The sequence below is a fragment of the Rhea americana genome, unplaced genomic scaffold (assembly GCF_003343005.1).
Source record: "Rhea americana isolate MKP2758 unplaced genomic scaffold, rheAme1 scaffold_19, whole genome shotgun sequence".
NCBI classification, from domain to species: domain Eukaryota; kingdom Metazoa; phylum Chordata; class Aves; order Rheiformes; family Rheidae; genus Rhea; species Rhea americana.
In genome coordinates this window covers 813,613-833,497 of record NW_028186038.1, presented here as the reverse complement: position 1 = coordinate 833,497, position 19,885 = coordinate 813,613, and the positions used below count along the sequence as shown (strand labels likewise).

The 19,885-nt window shown below is 34.3% G+C and overlaps 1 protein-coding gene across 1 annotated transcript in view; it reads right to left on the bottom strand.

Moving 5' to 3' along the window:
• Positions 1–17,524, bottom strand: part of ERC2 (ELKS/RAB6-interacting/CAST family member 2) — a 499,935-nt gene extending 482,411 nt beyond the window's left edge. The window contains exon 1 of the mRNA XM_085302360.1: positions 16,868–17,524. Within this exon, the coding sequence (XP_085158486.1) occupies positions 16,868–17,524 (657 nt within the window). The remainder of the gene's footprint in view (positions 1–16,867) is intronic.
• Positions 17,525–19,885: the final 2,361 nt, after the last annotated feature.

Genomic DNA, 19,885 nt, shown 5'->3' with positions numbered 1-19,885 from the left:
TCTGCCAAAGGTACTGCTCATTCTCTTTAATTCCCATCTTTTTCTTATGTCATTTGTTTTACATGTAGTATAAGCAGATCTTTCAATGTAATTTCTTGAACTTCAAAAGAACTAAACAGTCTGTTTAAAATATGTATTATTTTGTATTTTACAAAGCAATTTATTAACTAAATATCTTTCATTATGATGTTGTCTCCTTAACTGCTACTCTTGAGTGGAAAGATTTCAGTGGCATGTGAGAATAAAATTAAAAGTCTAGGTTGAATACAATGGTAAACAGATAATCTAAAAAACTATGCGTCTAAGCAGAGAGTCAGTCCTCCCATAATTCTATCTTTAAGCCCAAAGTAGTCTTAAAAGGTTGTATCAGCCAAAAAAATCTCTCAATTTGAGGGAAAGAAGGTACAAAAAAAGCATTGAAAAGAGAACTATCTTGGCATCAGTTTGGGGAAAACTTTAATGATGACATAACTAGAACTTTTTCCACATACTCCCATGACCAATCTTACTCTATAGAATTTGGCAGCTATCCATTTAGAAGCCATGATTAAACTCAAAAGTCTATTTTTGAGCATTTAGTCATTGTACAATTGTAAATAATTTCAGGGCATCCTTCCAGGTATTTCCATGAAAGGACAGACAAATAAGGTATTGTATTCGATAAAGATCCAAACAGTTCATGGAGAAGAGAATGCTCTTCAGGAATTGAGGGTAAAGAAGGCAAAGTGGATTTACTTTCTTTGATTTTGGAAGATTCTAGAGTGAAGGTGGGAAAAACAAAGTAGAAGTAAAAGCAGGCCTAACAGGTAAAGCTGTAAGACTATTTTTAAGGGTAGAGTTTATTTTTCTATTTAAATACAATTAAAATCCATTTTAATTAATATTTTGACTTGATATTATTAATTTAGATCCAAATCTTTAATTTAAAGTGAGATCTTTTCTGTGGATTATTGTTGTTTTGACGAAAGACACAAAATTAGAAGCTGCTTTAAGAATCTAGACATAATGAACATATGCGCTTCTAAAGGGTACAGAAATTCATTGCTCACCTCTGCAGATGACAGCTAAAAAGATGCTCCTGTAACTATACTAACAAATGCAAAATTCATGGGCAAAGTGAATCACTTCTTAAGCCCAAACAGAAAATACTTCTGCACCAATTTTGTTTGAGTTTTCTTGCTTTACATACAAAACTTAGGGTTTCATAAATTCAAAAGAGTCTTCCAAAAGAAAAGTTCATCTCCTCTATACTGTTTAATGCCTAGACTTAAGAATTACACTTCTTACTATTCAAAACAGAGAAAAGAATATCTCATGACATTATATTTTATATACTACTGTCTTTTGGGGTTTTTTTTCCCTTATGGCTTTAATTTATACTATCTCAGCTTTTCCTGGATTTCCAACAGCAAGCTTACCCATCTACACCTTACAGACTGCACATTAAGTTTTTCCAAGAAAAATTGAACCCTGTTTTCAGTATCTAAACAGCCTGTATCTGATAATTCATGTTATGAGAAAGTTAAACAACTTGACTAGATATAACTAGGTTTTTCATATTCCTCTATTAGATAAAGCAAAATCACTCTGGCTCAGCCTTGCTCCAGACTACCGGGAAAAGGGATATTCCTCCCATATGAATTGTAAAGGTGGTTGTGTGAGCCTATTTTGGTTAGATAGTAGTTCACAGATGTCTCTCAAACAGGATAATTTCAGTAATAGATTACCAGAGTTTACCACTTGTTTTGCTCATATTGAGGTATTTTAACAGAGCTCTCCATTATGTCCACCTGCACATTCTCAAATAACTGCCAGTTTTGGTCAGCCGATCCTGAGGTACAGCACACAACCAAAACACTCACCACTTAGCCCAGTCATCTGGGAAAGAGGAAGGACAAATGCCTGTGGCACTGGAAACATCCCCTCTTTTCATGATTTCTCACACCTAAGGTTTTTATCCCCCTAAACATGCTTGATGCCTAGTACAGTTTGTGTGACTCCACCTTAAGGAATGAAAAGTCTGGCAGGAAGATAGAAATGATTTAGACTTGGAAGTTTACTTTTTCTATATTAGGGACCAATTATGTTTTTATGTTTTTAAAAACAAACCTGTTTTTAAGCACAGCAGAGATAATTTGTACACATTAATGTCTAATACCACAGTAGCAAACATTTCCTTCTCTCCCCCTCTGAAATAAACTATTCAGGTCTCTGTGCAGTGAAATTCTTTCCAGCTGTGCCAAGCAATATGAGCAAAAACTTCTTTACTGTGAGAGTGACAGAACACTGGAACAGGTTACCCAGAGAGGTTGTATCTCCTCCTCCGGAGATATTCAAAACCCACCTGGATGCAATGTGCTCTAGGTGACCCTGCTTGAGCAGGCTGTTGGACTAGATGATCACAGGTCCCCTTCCTACCTCAAGTGTGTGTGCATGCGTTGTGCATACACAGGAGGGAGGGGAAGGGAGAAAAGTTGTTTGTAATAGCTACACACTTCAAAGCATCAATAGAGAAGAAATTCACCTAATTTGTTGGTAATTAAATGTTCAAGTCTGTATCTGGAAAAAGCGTATGAGTAGCCATACTTTAGAGTGCAAAATTACTACCTCAGGATACTGAAAACCTTCATGACTTAAGTTTAAAAGGACAAAGAAAATGCAGTTACAACTATGTAATAGTAAACAGAAAACAGCAGCGTAATACTAAACGTATAAGAAGCATAAACAGCATAAATAAGGACGTTAAACAGATTGACTCACTCTTTTTGATCACACACAGTCCTCCCATGGCCTTTTGCTAGCTGAATTAAAAACAACAGCAGCAGCAAGCTGTGTTAAATACTTTCCAGAATTTTCTACCATCTGGGAGAAATGAATCAAGCAATAAATGAGAGGAATAAGATATATACTTCATAAAAAAAAATTCACTATTTTTTTGCATGAAAAACTGTTTCTGCACAGTTCAGAATTTTCTATTTGTTAAGGCTATCCTTTATTGAAAGCAGATGATTACTTAGTTTTTGAAAAAATGTTTAGGGAAAATAAAACTTCAAAGCTGAAAAAATAGTAATTGTAGATATTATTAAATCAGGATACATATGTATGTGTGTGTGTGTGTGTATGTATACATACACACACACACAGTGTGTGTGTGTGTGTGTATGTATACATACACACACACACACTCTACATAGCAGTAGAGAGAGAATAATCTCATTCAAGTCACCAAAAAAACCCTTCAAGAATACTTAAGATGACATCAAATTAAATTTTAAAAAGTGCTTAGAGACATTTGAAAATAAACTGTTCAGTGCAAACACCAAAAGTGATCCCAGAGCCAAGAGCACTACTGACAAAGAATTTAATTCAGTGACAAATTGTTTTATATATTGTAGTCTAGCAAGAATTTCAGTACATACTTAAAATTGATTTCACCATTTTCTCAGGAGGTAAGTAAATACAAAATACAGTAATTAATCTGAATATTATTCTCCATATCCATTCAGGTATGTCTGAAAGAAAGATTGCAGTGCAGTGCAGGTACTGAAGTTTTCTTTTAAGAAACTGCTTGGATGCCAAAGGCAGTCAAGCCTCAGCAGCATGGAAATTCAGAAGCAGTCTGAGCTGCTGCCAGAAGTAGAGGTCCTACCTTCATCTCCTAGTTTTGCCTATTCAACCCTCTGTCTGCTTTACACCAGCACTACCATTCACATGGCTAGATGTAAGCAATCAGGAAATTGATCCAGATGAATATTAATCCAGGGAAATTTTAAATATTTTGTCCTTGAAATGGCAAATTATTCCACCACACAAACTGTAGTGAGAACTATCAGGAAGTAACAGTGAGCTCTCAGAGCTCAGAGCTCTCAGAGGAGAGTGGAAAATAAAAAATAAAAGGTAAATAAAAGAAAAAAAAAAGCACGAGACTGCCTGCCTTGCAAAAAATTAAAGTTGCAAAAAAAGGCCTTGCAAATGCACTAAGACCCTTCCAATAAGATTCAAAGATCTGCAGAAAGAAGATGGCAGGAAGAGACAGAGAACAGGACAAAACAAAAATAAGTGAGATCAGATAATACAAACTCCCATGTATTTGTCAAAGTAGATATACTTTCAGGTTTTACTATTAAAACAGGGGTTAAATATGGTCATACGCCACTAGGAATAGAACTTGAAGTGTGACATATTCTCTAAACAAGACTTTTCAAAGCCAAAACATTCATTCCTGATGGATAACCACCAGGGTAAAGCAATGCTCAGAGCTATTAAGAATACGCTTCATCAGAACATCAAGATGAAAATCTTACATATTATGGGACTTCCTGCTAAAGCCATCATGTATAATACTCAGTGTTGTAAGATCATGAGTTTTCAATCATCTAACACCCCCCCACCCCCACAAGAGGGTTGAAAAGTAAGCCAAAATTCCTGAAATAAACAATGTCAGACTGGGCAAGAATGCCACTCTCCAAAACTAGCAGATTGAAAACATACTGCAAATGCAGAGGAAGGAAGTGAAAAAACTCACCGAATAATAACAAAAAAATCAAAATCAATTTGGTCCAAGGTGAAGATACTTTCTCATTATCAAACTGCTTCCTAACTGTTTTTGTAACTGAGCTGTGGTACAACATCTGAAATATTAATATCATACCACAATTTGCCATAAAATTCATGATAATTTAACAGGACCTTTTTTCCAGGAATTTTTCCAAAAATAAGTTCAAGGATATCCACAGTAATAGTAAATTTATCTCATATTTGAAAACAAAATTACTCCATTAAACACATCTGGCAAAAGGACATTGAGGAACATTTTGGAACTGTATATTTTGAAATAGTTTTCAACTGGATCAACAGTTATGCTCTTCCGATATCATTGTGACATAATTATTTAAAAGAGATTTTATAGTTGAAGCAAATATGATAAGATATCCTAAGGAGAATTTTATTTTCTTATAAATTTACAAAATTTTCCTTCTAATATACCATTCGTTGTTTAGTTATCAGTGGCACCACTTGTCTACGCGTTGAAGCACAGCTTTTTGTAAGATTTTCATGAGCTCTGAAAGGCATAATGACCAACTTAACCCAGACTTTTTATTACTAGAGCAGCTTCCACTTCTGCTTTATAGTTATACCTATAAATTCATTTAAGGAAATAACACACACTTCTCTGAATTATTATTTAGAAACAATTTTTCTTGGATTTCGCCAGATTAGAACTGCTTGCTCATCTTGTTGTCCTCAAGTCAATCATAAACACAAGAGTATTCAGATAGAAAAACCTACCATGAGTACTTTTCTCTAATTGTTCAAATTTTCATTCTGACAGTTCTCCTTCTTCAGGGGATGAAGTGTGAGTGCCTGTTTTTGCTTTCTCAGGTAACTTTTGTGCTTTCTTCTCTATCATTCCCTAGTCTCCCAGCCCTAACCTCACTGAAAAATCTGAAGATAAATATGCGTCTCTCTAAGGTAAAGAAAGTATGAGAGTATTAGTGCATAGTTATGCAACTACGCAGCTCCATCACATCTACATTTCAAGCAAACTTGGAATATAGATAAATATGGTCCGCAAGAAAGAGGACGACCTTCTAAGAAGTTGTTAATCAAGGATTAAAAATTATGCCAAATCTCTGTCAGTTCTGACTGTTATCAGAAGCTTGCTAGTAAAACATACACTAGTATACAACAGAATGTCTTTCTGGACACAATTTTTGTGTGAAGAGCTTCAGATTTCTGAAGCATTGTAACATTACTTCAATGGAACATTATAACTTTTACTGTCTTTAGCAAGATAAAATGGTTCTATCTTCCACACTATACATGAAAAATAATAATTTTCCTAAAATTATTTATGTTAACATCAAACTCAGGACAAACCTTTATTTAAAATATTTTTACGTAGGTAACACATTTTTCAATACTCCAGAGAGCTGTGCTGACAAGCAGGTACTTTTTCAAAGTGTCACAGAAAGAAATAAAATTTTTGGACGTAGAATAAACAATTGGGAACAACTGGTTTCCATCAAAATGCAAGATGCAACTTAGTTTTTAATTGCTCAAGAAACAGTAGAAAGTTTTAATAAAAAGGAAGGTAGTATGATCAATAAACAGAATTTTTTTTGTTTAAACTCAAAGCAGTTGGTTTCCATCACAGACCTACTGATTTCAAATGGAGTTTTTCAAGTTTAAATTTAAACTTCTGATTAATGGTTTGGTCAACTAGGGTTTTACAGGAAACAGCTATTTACCTCACCCTCAACTATATCCAACAAGAATGCAAAACCACGATATTTAGATGTTTCTTTATTGAAGTAGCTAACAATTTTGCTTTTTAACCATAATCATTAGCTATCTGGAGTTAATGTCACATAGAGGAAAACAATTCAGAGATACCTATTCATTCAGACTTCCTACCAGCAAATTTAAAGACATTACAGCATCAGTTTACAAATGATGTTAACTAAAATACTTGCATACTAAAAATACTTCAAAATACTTCTTCTCATGTTGTTTTCTTTCATTCAAGCAAGTTTCTGCAATAAGATTAGAATACTGAACTCAAATGAGAAACTTGGGTCTGTGCAAGAAGTAGACATTATTTTAAGGCTTACTGCCCCTCTGAAGGTCCAGCTCAATGTGTGTGATGCTTTCTCTCTTGTTTCCACTGACTTCTGCTTTTCCTCTATAGAAATGTGATGTTGTGAGGACCTTATATTCATTCTCATGCAGCTACATATAGAACTGGAATAGAGAGATTACCTTACAAGACTTTGGTGTTCTCTAAACCTCTAGGACTGAATTATATACATTGATCTGTCTCGGGATTATCCTTTTGGCAAAAACATCGTTTATTCCTTTCCCTCCAGGGAAGTGCTCAAAGAGCACTTCATATGAGGTCTACTGTCGTCATCTCACATGTGTTTTCTTAGCTTTGTCTATCATCTTCAGTGCCGAGAGTAAGAGAAATAACTACATTGTGGCAGATGYCTAAAGAAATATCAAAAGTAGATACAATTTTTTCACCCCACAGACCAAATATTCTAAAATTGCTGAACTTAAGAGTTACTTGCTCCCCCTACAGACAATACAATTTGAGCCAGAATTATCTTCAATAAAATACACTAAGCTCCTGAGATTCCTCCTCCCCCAATAAAATCTGATAGATCTATTGTTTTTATTGCTAGAATATCTAAGTAGCAGGTCCTATCTCACAACTGACAGCTTTTATAACTGGCCCTCTGGCACCGGAGAAATACACAGTTCTATAGTCAGGAATAGAAAACACCTTGAACAGAGAAAGTGACAGCCAAAAATCAGAATCTGATCCTGCACAATGTTAACAAAATGCAACTCCAAGACATTCAGATATTCAGTAACTCTTTTTTATGCGGTCATTTAACCAGTGACCAAATGCTTAAGTAACCATCACAATTTCTTTTCTTTTCTCTTTTTTTTCCCACAAATTGCTGACATCGAGCTCAGAGACATAATAGAAAAAGAAGAGGGTTAAAAAGGCTCAGCCAGCTTATCTTTAAATCATATATACATGTAAAATAAATATAATGCTCTGCAGGACACCCAAAAGGGTCACATTTTTCAGAAACAGCCTACAGGGTAGAATTCCTTGTTGCAGACTAATTGAATATGGCACTGTCAACAGCCTGGCAGATAAAACAGGGACAACCCTCAGAAAAATCAAGATGAGAAGGCTAAAATGAGGGACAATGTCTGAAATAGCAAAGACTAAATATGTATAATGAGAAAGGAGTGGCTCATTTTTCAGCACTTCCTCCTCAGTCTCTCCTCCACTTCAGATGATGGAAAATTTTAAAGAGAATCATGTCCAGCCTTATTTCAGATTAATTATAAGGCCTCAAGGTTTAAAGGCAGGACAGTAAGCAGTTCACAGAGGCTAATAGAGAAATATAAATAAATAAATAAAAATTTTTAAAAAGTTGCAAGCTCCATTATGATTAGTGAAAAAGAAATTCACCAAGAGTAATGCTTGATGTATTATCTATGATACCTGTGAGAAGTAGTACTATTTATCAGATTAAATGTTTAGATAATTTCTTTTTGTACATCTTGCTTTAAAAGTTGCTGTATTATCAAATAATCCTTAAGTTATGAGATGAATACAAAATCTTTCATTCCTGCAAATCTCAAAATGACTTATATACAAAACTTATGTCTCCCACCCTTCTCACCTCCCTTTAGGTCATTCTAGCAGTGTAAAGTACCCTACTATAATGCCTGCACTGGACTCATCCCTAACTTAAGACAGGAGAAGGCAAAATCAGCAGCTGCAATGCTTGGTGTTTATAGCTTATCAATATCCACTAAAGGAATATCTTCTAGAAATGCTATAAGCCCAGAAGCCAAGACATGCAAGGATAAATAAAGGCAGTTTTATCTCAACCTGTTCCTGACAGATCTGAATGTCCTGAAGTGGTCATCCTCAGAGAGCCTTTCAGAATCAGTTTGGGCTTCTATACTCTACCCACACAGCAACATACCAGGTAACTAACCACTATTGAACAGCACAGCTGCAGAACACTTCAGAACAAGGCACAAAACAGTATCCAACTGTATTTGCAAGGGAAATTTTAACAAATAATGTAATTACCAAATTTGGCTAAAATATGAACTAATAACCCAATAACCTTGCAGAAATATTTCAGTTTTAAGTTTTATCCAGCACATAGCAACCACTATTACAAGACAGGAAATCCATCACAGCAGCACTTTTGATAGTATTTCAGGGATGTTCCATCAAATGTTAAACTAATAATACAATTATGTTCAAAGCTGATGAGATCATAGTCCTGAGTCATATGGCATTATAAAGTTCTAATCACCTCTTAGTGAAATATTGTTTCTGCTGTATAATCAATCTTTTCTTAAAACATTACTTTTTTTTTAATGCTTCTTTAAAAGGTACTCATTATGAGACTTAAAGATGCACTTGAAATATGCATAAATTTTTTACACTAGTTGTTATTAGCATAATCGAGAATGAGTAAGATTCTATATTAAAAAGAAAAATCACCAAAAAGCCCCTACTGACCAAATTCTAATTATCATTCTTAATAAAGCACTTTTTGTTTAAAATCCAGTAATAGTTCTCCTTCAGCTGACAGCTGTACACACAGTCTAATAACTTCAGAGCATCCCAGAGTAAAGGGAAAACTAAAATTAATGCTCTTGGTTTCTCAAACACTGAGGGGAAAAAAATAAACCAACATTTATACTCTTTAGGCCTTTCTTTTTACCTCATAGAAACGCAAAAATTGCAAAAAGGATGCACTTTTTATTACCAATATTAATGCTTTTCAAGTGATTGTTTATATGTGATATGTCTCATACAAAAGTATTAGTTTCTGTCATATAATGTGTACATGTGTATTATCTAAACCATAATACCACCAAAATGCTTCACTCAAGAGTAAGCAAGCACTTGCACGCCTACAGGGACACATTTCCTCCCTTGTTCTTTCTCTAGCTCAGTGTTTCCTGATCTTTTTTAAAGATCCTATTTAAAAAGATGCTAAAAACATCTCATTTCACATTCACCCAATACATTTTGAGCTGATGTTTCCTCAGCAGTTTCCTTGAGAGCTATAGTACTATCATGACCACTCCTCTAGCTCCTTATTCTCTCCACTAGAGTTGAAGGCCCTTCCCTTCACCATCACTAACTGCAGCACAACAGCTAGCATACACTGCTGTTTGGCATAGCTCATTCACTCTGGCTTTATACCACCCATATGCTCTCATTCCTCAGCAGAACAATCCTGCTATTTTAGCCCACTCCTATTTGATAGAAATGTTTTAATTTTTGAGTTAGAAAAAAAACTAATGTAATATTTCATTAGGCTTTCATCTTCAGATATTGAAGTTCTGCTCTATAATTAATGGTTAATCTACTCTACATTTCAATGTTTAAGCACTTTGTCTCATATTAAAAAAAAATAGAAGAAAAAAAAGAAAAGTGAAAATATCTTGCACTTACCTAAATTGCCAATATAAATAAATTTAAACTAAGGAAAATAATGAAAATATCATCTCAAATAAGGCTAAACCAGTAAGCAAGCATGTAGTATGCAGTTCTTAACAGAGAAGTATTAAAACACGAAAACAAGTTGAAGAAAGCAGGAAACAACAGTATACTGAAAAACAGAAAACGTGATGAACAAACACTGTGAAAATACATTTWAAAATATCTTAAAGCAGACTTTTTTGTTTATATATACTGTGTTACATTTACTTTGTTTATATATACTATGTTAAATTGAAAATATTAAAATTGGTTACTTTATCCTGAAGATAGACATTTAGTACCAAAAAAAAACCTTCAAGTAATATGATTTCCTTTTTGCTTTTCATTAGTGTATTAATGTGCTAACACACCTCAGAAAGCACGTGAAAGCATGAACAGATCATCTCCATTTCTCTGGTTAGTAGCTTTATCTTCTGTTAAAGAATCTTGTACTCCATAAGTACCCACAATAAGTTTCAACATTTGTGGTATTGCTCACATTTACACAAAGACAAGATGACAGAGGTCTTTATACCCTGCAAAAATCTTATGACCACCTCAGTTATTTAGGGACAGTGTGGCTCACCTTTCCAATCATTAATCAAGTGTATACTTTGATGTATATGAAAGACCAAAATATAATCTGGGAACTCAAATTGGAGACCTAATTGTTTACAACTCTATGTGTATTCCACTGGAATCAAGGCTCTAGAAATTTAATGGTGATATACAAAATGTCTCCAAAAAACCTGAAGAACGTAGGCTTGAAAGCTAAGTCAAGCCTAAGAACATACATCTCAACTTCCCTTGACTCGCATTTAGAGGATGCCAGCAGTGTCTCAGCAAGGGAGTATCCAGTCTGGAAGCAGCTAGGGCTGATGCCAGCCATGGAAATGATTGGAAAAAGTTAAGAAGGGCCATACTTGAGCTACACTGCATGATGTTAGAAGCTTAGTATTTTTTTTGTTGTTGTTGTTGCACTGACTACTTCCCAGATAATTTAAAGCTATAGCAAACTAAGTTGCATCCCTTGCTCCTTGCATGGCAATGATGAAAAGAGTGTACTTTGTATGATGGACAAGGGATCAAAACAGTAAAACAAGTATATGGTCTGTAAGTAATAACTTACTAGAATGTATATTTAGTCTGATTTAGTCAAGATTTCCCTAGGAATGCATTTTAGGTAATTCATACAACGAAGGGAAACAGCATTCCAGAGTATTTTATTTTACTCATCTGCTTAGATACTTGGTATGAATCAAAGCAAAAAAAAGAAGAGCATGTCAAATAACATATGAGTAGCTACTCACAATTCTGATTTTATTAATATGAATACACTTATCTACCAGTTAAATTATTATATTTTATCAGTTCCATTCTGTTAATTGCAGCATCTGAGTTATTCACATTGCTACAGATGTGTAGGGATTATTTCAAGGAACGATTTTGTATTCAAACCTATCATCCTCTCAGGAACTGTTCACTATCCTTTTTATCCTTTCTCTCCATCTTATTATCAGAAGCAAACTCCTGTGGTGTCAGGGCAGAAATAAAACTTCAAGAGATTAAAATTTATAGCATGTTTTCAAACAACGCAGTAAGCAAATTAAAATTACCTTGTTTCTTGTGAGGAGCAAAAATGATCAAATTCACCATTTATACTCAATAACATTATATAACCATATCACAATTGAACAAGAGCCACTGCTTGTTTTCTATAGCAATTCATGTTTGTATTATTATGTAGTATTTAATAATATTTATAAGCATGTAAAAAGTTCATTGCTTTCTGCAAATGACTTTAGAGATTATTTAAAAACATAGTATCAATTATTGCAATGTCACAAAAGCAGCATGTTAACTGATAAACTTTGATATATTGTCTTATCCAAATGGATAAGGCAGTTCTCAATCTATTTCAACAGGCATGCAGAGATCCTGGAAATGAATACTGTTGAAGGATTTTTGGTGTCCTCTTAGTTCTTTCCTCCTCCTAACCTTTCGATCACCAGGCAAATATTCTACAATTCTTCTATATAATACATTCAAATAAGATTAGTAAGAACAACAATCTACCTGGAAAAAATATACAAAAATCCATCTGAGACGTGGCAAATGTCTCTAAACAGAACTACTGATAACAGTTTAAAAAAAAAATCTTAAAAGAAGCTTAGAGTATTCCTTTATGTATATACTCAGGCCATTTTAAGAACAATACTAATAGTGTTGTTAAAAAAAATGACACAAAGAATAAGAAAGAGGAACAGAGACAAGACAACTAATGCGCCTTTGGGTTATAATATCAAAGAACAAAGCATATATCTGCAAAAGCAAACTAATTTTTAAATATAAAAATCAGGAATATCCAAGTCACTGTCCAAAAATGTTCTCTGCCTGAGTCTCTTGCTTCAAAAAGGTGCCTTTAATTTCTACCAACTTTCTGTTAAAACACATCCTACTTTTCCAGATGATTTTGACAAACTGGAGAAATGATTTTCAATTATAAATCTATTTTCCAGGATGTTTTTAGCCCTTCCCAGCTCGATGTCATCTGGGAACGTAACACACACCCATCATTCAGGTCGCTGATGAAGGCCGCAAACACAGGACAGATCCCAGCTAAATCCCTCTAGGCATCATCTTTTCAATTGTACCATGAATCATTGATAGTTATATTCTGAGCACAGTCTTCCAACCAGATATGCATCCACAGAACAGCAATTTCATCTCATATGCTTCCCACTAGCTTGCTCACGAAAAATGCTATGGGAGATACAGTAAACAGTTTTCCTAACTTCAGTATATGTGACTACTGCTTTCCCCTTACACGTAGAGTTTGTTTTTCTGTCATACAAGATTAGACTGGTTTGACATATTTTATCCGTGATACATCCATATCGACCGTTACTCACTTCCTTATATTTTAAGTATTTACAAATACTTCATTTCTTTGATAATTTCTTCCAATACTTTTCCAGAAACTGCAATGAAGTTGTCATTTCTTCCTCTTTGCCCCTTTCCAGTCTCCTGAGACTGTCCTGGTGCTCCACAAGATCTCAGAGTTGACTATGAGACTGCTCAAGTGGCCTTATTCAGGGTCGATTATCATGCACAGTCAATTTAAAAAAACATTTTTCAGCATTTTTGTAAGAAAATATCTCTCAATTTTTTCAAAAAGAAGGGAAGTTTTGTAAACAAGGATAGATCACTGCATAACTTTTTAAACGCCCTCAAAAACATTGTCTCCAAAATTGCTGTTATTTGATCATTTTAATTGAAATCAGTTGTATGAAGGAATCAATAACTATGTAGGTAAGGAAGACAGACAAACTAGCTGACATAGCCTACTGTGACCTCCAAAGGCCTTCCTTCAGAGATGATCCTCTGCAAATGCTTTTAAGAAAGCTAAGCAGCAATTAGATAATGGGAATGACCGTTTCGTGTGTAAATATTTGATTATAGAAAAGGAAAGAGTAGAAATAAATGGTGAGGTCACACAATGTATAGAAGTCACCTATGAAGTTTTGCTGGCATCTGTCACGAGAATTCATGTAGTTTGACATATTCATAAGCAACCCATAAAACAAGGTGAACAGTACGATGACTAATTTCACTGATGATTTTAGGTTATTCAGGGTAATAAAAAAGCGAAATGGAAAGAAGGATTTTATAAGACTAAATAACTAGGCAAGTACTAGCAGATGAAATTCAGAGTGACAAATGCGAAGCTATGCAGGAGGAAAAATAATCCTAAATTTATGCATAACAAGATGAGATCTAAATTGATTATAAACACTTGTGAGATTTTACAGCTATGATAAATATTTTCATTTAAGCATTAGCTCAATACTTTGTAGCAGTAGAAAAATCACCAAACCTCAGAAAGAACAAACAAATTGAGTGTTGGGAATTGTTGGGAGAGACATACAGAATATGAGAGCAAACACTGACAATGCATAATGCATTTTTCACCTGTGTTATGAAAACATAAGCAGTTTTGGTGTCTTCATCTCAAAAAAAAATACAGAATAGGTATGTAAGATTCAGAGAAAAATCAAGGAAATGGTATGGTTCCATAAAAGGAACTATTRTGTGTGTCAAGACTCTGTTTACCAAAGAGTTGAGGGAGGATGTGCCAGAGTTCTAAAAATCTTAAGTGGCATGAAAATGGGTACCAGGGATCAACAACTCAATGTTTCTTTAAGCAAAGCAAAATAGGTCTCCTAGCAAAAGCAGCCAAAATCTAGAACAAAAGCAAACAAAAGGCAGTGGCTCATCATGTCACCTGCCAAACTATGGGATTGCTTGTCGTAAGATATTGTGGATGCCAAAAGTTTAAAGAGGTTCAAAAAAATGACTGGATTAATTCAAAGAAAAATAGATTTAAGTGCATAAAAACTCAATGGAGATATCACTGTACACTAGCTCTGTTCATTAGCTTTTGAACGTTTCTAGTGAGGGAGTACTTGGCTAGATGGAGTTTCAGTCTGACTCCTCCCCCACACACCTTTTTTTAAGTAGAGTAAGGACTTGTGTTAAATATATAGATAAAGTAAAATATGTTGTCTGTCTTTTGTTAGGTTCACTCTTACAAAAAAAAGTATTTGATTAAACCAAAGAGATATTATAATCTATTATAATCTATGAAATGAATGACTAAGGAAGACTCATGATAGAGTTACTAATTCACTTACCTTTCAGGATGAGTAAATAGCTTTGAAAAAAAAAATTTTTTTGTAGGTGACTTAAGTCTCTGCATACTAGATTCAGATTCCATGTGCCACATCATCTCTAAACAGAAGATGATAATGTGATATTTCACTAAGAAACATTATTTCACTAATAAATTAGAGTATATTTCTACAATGAGAATTTGTATAATAAACGAGAGCACAGTCAGACATTCAAACTATCAAACTGCATTACAGGACTATAAAGAAATCCAAAATTTTTGATAAAAAGATACGTCTTCACTGATCACACGGGTATAACTGCACTGGTTCACATCAAAGTTTCTTCTAGCCAATACTCTATTTCAAATGCTGACAAAGATCAGTAAACTTGAAAGAGTATACAAGCAGAGTAAATGCACAAACAGTACTTCTTCAGACTATCCTTCCAGCCTCCAAAAATCAGTGGTTCATTCTGAAGTAGAAATTGATGTGTTCTTCAAAGCAATTAGTTTCTAATATTGCATAGAGCCCATTCTAAACTACAAAGGTTTAGAGACATTACAATGGACAGATCCAGATTTTCTGTATTAGACACCTCAAAGTAAATTCATTAAGGTAAGAAGTGGCAGGTCAGAATAATGAAGAAATCTTCTGACATAGAAGTAGAAAAGATATCATCACCTACTTTTAGCTGAATCCACTCCCATTCACTACTGTGTTGGTGTAATAAAGTTCATTTCTGAATGGGCCCACTTTTTGATTAGAGATCGATTGTTGTTTCATGCAGATTCCACTATTCTCTGATGCAGTACAAAATAAGCTTTTTATATAAATTATCTCAGTTAAAATTTAAAGAGCATAATGAAAAATGAAAGGGTCCTCCTTACAAACTTAATCTATGTTTATGTGAAGTTCATCTTGACTTCTGCTTTGTATCTTCAAGTCCAAGGATTCTGTTATTACAATATTTCCTCTCCAGTTAAGATGACACCAACATCTAAGAAATCTAGGCATTCACCAACAACGCTCTCGAAAAAAGCAGAACCTCCTCAAACATGTTTTTGATACCTAGTACTGAGAGTCTGGATGCCTGAATTATACACGAACAATATTAATTCACTGTACTGAATTCCTGCTTCCCACATCAATCAAGACCAGGCATACATTACTTTCACAAGTATGTCATGTAACTAAATATTTAAAGAGTTGGGAAATTTAATGAGAACCACTGGTGACCAAACATTCAACAGGAAAAAAAATAAAAATTGTAATTTCTATTGCAATTATTTTATTGCCAGCAGTGAAGAAATTTAGACTGGGGATTTGTAAGCGTGAGAAATACAGGATTGTGTTTTTGCAAGAAGAAAATTAAGTGTAAAAAAGGAGTAGCTTTACAATATGACCACCAATCAAAAAGTGTGTGGAGCCTGCAATATGAGAACTTTTTATCTATGCCACTGTTTACATATAGCTTTGTGAAATAGCATAGTCTCACCAAGCTTGACATCATAGCTTTATTCATTCAGATTAAATGAGTTAAATCTTTTCATAGCTTTAGGAAAGAAAATATTAGTAGTTATATCATGAATACAAGTACTCAAAAAGCATATTTACAAGACACTCATTTTCTAAGACACAGAAGTCTAAAAATGTAGATGAAAACAACTTCAACTTCATTCTGAAGCACGCAGAATTCTAAAATTTTACATCTAGTGATTTAATTGTGTATCTTGTTTTAGCTTTAATGAAAACAGGGCAGGTAAATCCCTATGTAACTCATACAAAATATGTCTGTGCATCTTCATTGAATTTGCAGAAGCGGTTTACCCCTTCAGAAAAGGTTGCAGAATGTATTTCAACTGTTGCTGCAAAAAGCAACATAGAAAGACTCACAAATAAGAAAATAGGTAGTAACAATCAATCATTCTCTTCAGTTATAATGTTAAAGAAGGCTGCATCAAGGAAATTATAACCGGCATCTAGATTCTTATTAGCGTGCTTTCCTATTGTTAGCAGCCAGAAGTAGATAAATCAACACATACAATTCTTGTTGTTATTGTCAGACTTGTTCCAGCACAGAATATGGTATCATAAGCAAAATATCAAGTGCTCAGTTATAAATCAATGGAAAGAACCTTTCAGCATTTCTTACCTGATTTTCTTCATGGGAAACTCTCATTTGCTCTTTAAGAACTGACATTCTGGCTGCTTCTTCTTTCCTCAATACTCTCTCTTTCTTTAGCTCAGGACTCCAGAAAGTTTTGATGCTATTCATGGAGGATCCCAGCTTGCTGTCCTTAATATCTAGTTCTTTTCTCAGAAGATCATTCTCCCTCTGCAGTTCCTTAAGCTGAGCCTGCAGGTCTAACATAGTACTATCTCTAACCTGTCTCAGCATCGAAGGAACCTGATGGTGATGATGGTGTGAAGATGCAGTCAGACCTCCATGCTGATCAGTATAAGAAAGGACATCTGTGTGGGAAAGTCCAGCTGAAGCAATATTAGGACTGCTCCCCATAGCTGTGACTCGACCACCATATACAGCTCGATTTGTAGCCCTTCCAAGAGTCATTGTGCCCTTTGGGAAAGTAGTAGAAGCTACACCTTCATGATCACTCAGATACATTGGTCCAGATGTTGCATAGGCTGCATTAAGGGACTGGATGTTCTCCATTGATAGTGTCTTACCTGTTCCTCCTCCTCCTCCGCTATTTGTTCGCCTGTGGCCCAGGCGAGGAGATCTTGGCAAACGAGGAGACCTGGAGGGACTTCCTTCTAAGTTGCTGATTGTTCTTGCACTTCCATACATTTTTCTTCTACTTTGAGGTACTATGTAATAAGAAATTAGTAACACTAAAGTTGAATATCAAGTCTATAATTCCAGCTAGAAATATTGGCAGTTTCACTGCATTCTTCCCATAGGCAAAAATCTATTATTCCTCCAAACTCAAAAACCTAGGAGAGAGAAAAAAATATATATATATTAAAAAAACTCTTTCCCTTCATCCTAGAAAAAAAAGTCTACAGTCATGTAATCAGGGGGGAAAGAAGTACTCCAGGTCTTACAGTAATTACTTTAAAAATAAATTTTGTAGTATGTTCTACATTTAGAATACCTGGTTAAAAATAATGCATTTAAAGATTTTCAGAGAAAAGACTGAATATTTCTTTCATGTTAGAAATACATTAACACTTTGACTTGGCCAAACAAGCTCAATAACCACTATGGGTCCCAAAAATATTTTAGCCAAAATAAGTGAACCGATTTAAATGACTGAACACATGGAATTATACATATATTGAAAAAAAAACTTTTGTCTACATTGAGACCTACATAAAACAAGAAATTATATTTTCAAAACACAGTATAAAAGTAGTAATTCATCAGCTCTCTTCCCCCCCACCCCACCCCCAATCTTTAAGACATAACGTTGGAGCAGGGTAGGGTTTTTTTTTATGTTTGAATTAATAAAGAAGGTTTTGGTTAGGAAAAAGGAGGAAACAAACTAACTGTTTCCAATAGTCCTGCTTTAACCATTAGAAGCATATTTTAGTAAAATAAATTAACAATAAAACAAAGTTAATTTGAATGAATATTTCCTTCTAGGCAACTATAATGTAGTATCACAATACAGTATTATTTGTTTAATGAAGTACAAACTTGCTAATATTTGTTGTTAATCAACTTCTCAAGAGAAGGCTACATAATAAATAATCTAGGTTTTCATTTAGAAAAAGAAGGCTTGTCATACACTTTGCTTTCTTTTGGATATCATATTATCACTTTGATAGATCTACCCTGGTAAATTTATTTAACCAAAAATAGATAAGTGTGGATCTGATGTTCTTCCCATTATCAAATTCTTCAATACTATTATTATAGATTTACCCAGTTTTGACTGAGTTTGTTACCATTATATAACATAAATATCAATATATACATAGGACTCTAAGATCAGGCCTCTGATTTTTTAAACAAGCCTGACTGTTTCAAGAGATTGGTGAAATTAATTAAATTGGTGGTGATTAACCAGATCAAATATCATTTGTTTCAAAAGTAATTAGAGAAAGAACAAAAGTTGGATTCAGTTAAATTTAGTAATCTTTAACCATTCCCTCAAGGCACYCTCATTAGCTGTAGATACATTATTTTCCAGTGCTATAAAACCTCTGTTCTACAACTGTTCCGAAAAAGTGTTGASTCAGGGGCAGGGAGAAGCAAGTTTTAATATCAGATTTATTAATAACTTCTAGTAAACTAAATCCTTATAAAAAATTTTAGCATAAAACATTACTGATGTGATGTAAACAAACAGGAAACATGCTACATCCACACAGACAATTCCACCCTGGCAAAAATCATTCTCTTCTCCACTGAYAGCTCATTATCTCATACAAACATACTACAAGTGGCTTACAAGAACTGTTAGAATTGCTTGGTATACGCTAGGTTTTCAGTAAGTTTAACAGCCAGCATAGTCTATACCATTTGTTTCACTTTAATTACTAGCATRCATCTGAACTAGCTGAGATGTTCTGACTTACTCAACTTGTTTCAGCTACTGCTACATATCAGTGGCTGTTCTTGTGAATTTTCACCTCTTTCCAAAGAGATGCATCAAGATGCATGAGTTTCAAGGGTGGAAAGCACACTGCTACATTGAAGTGTTTTGAGCAATGCCACCGTGGACACCGGGCAGAAATACAAAGGTATGGTATTTATTCAATATTGATAATTTGCAAACACTGAACCATTTGTACCACACCCAGGCTGCTCCATTAAAAGTAGTCCAAACACTGCCCTGGCAAAAYGGATCAAACTAACAAAACATTGTTCCATACAAACTAGATTAACAAGACAAGCAGTCTGTCACAAAACATTGGCACTTCCGCTATGTACAAACAACTCAGCTATATAAAGCAAAGCAGAGATACCCATTTCAATAAGTAATTTTTAATCATTTAGGAAGAAATTATATATATATGAAATTACATACTAGCAACTCTTTTCTACTTTTGGATAACATAACTGTTTAAAAAAAAAAAAAAAAAAAAAAGGACATTTTTAATTCTAGAAGTAAAAGCCAAGGCCAAGTTCTTGAGTCCTGAAAACCTCTGGAAACTTCCAGCTATATGCAACACATCTAAAAGAACCAGATGTCACTTGCCA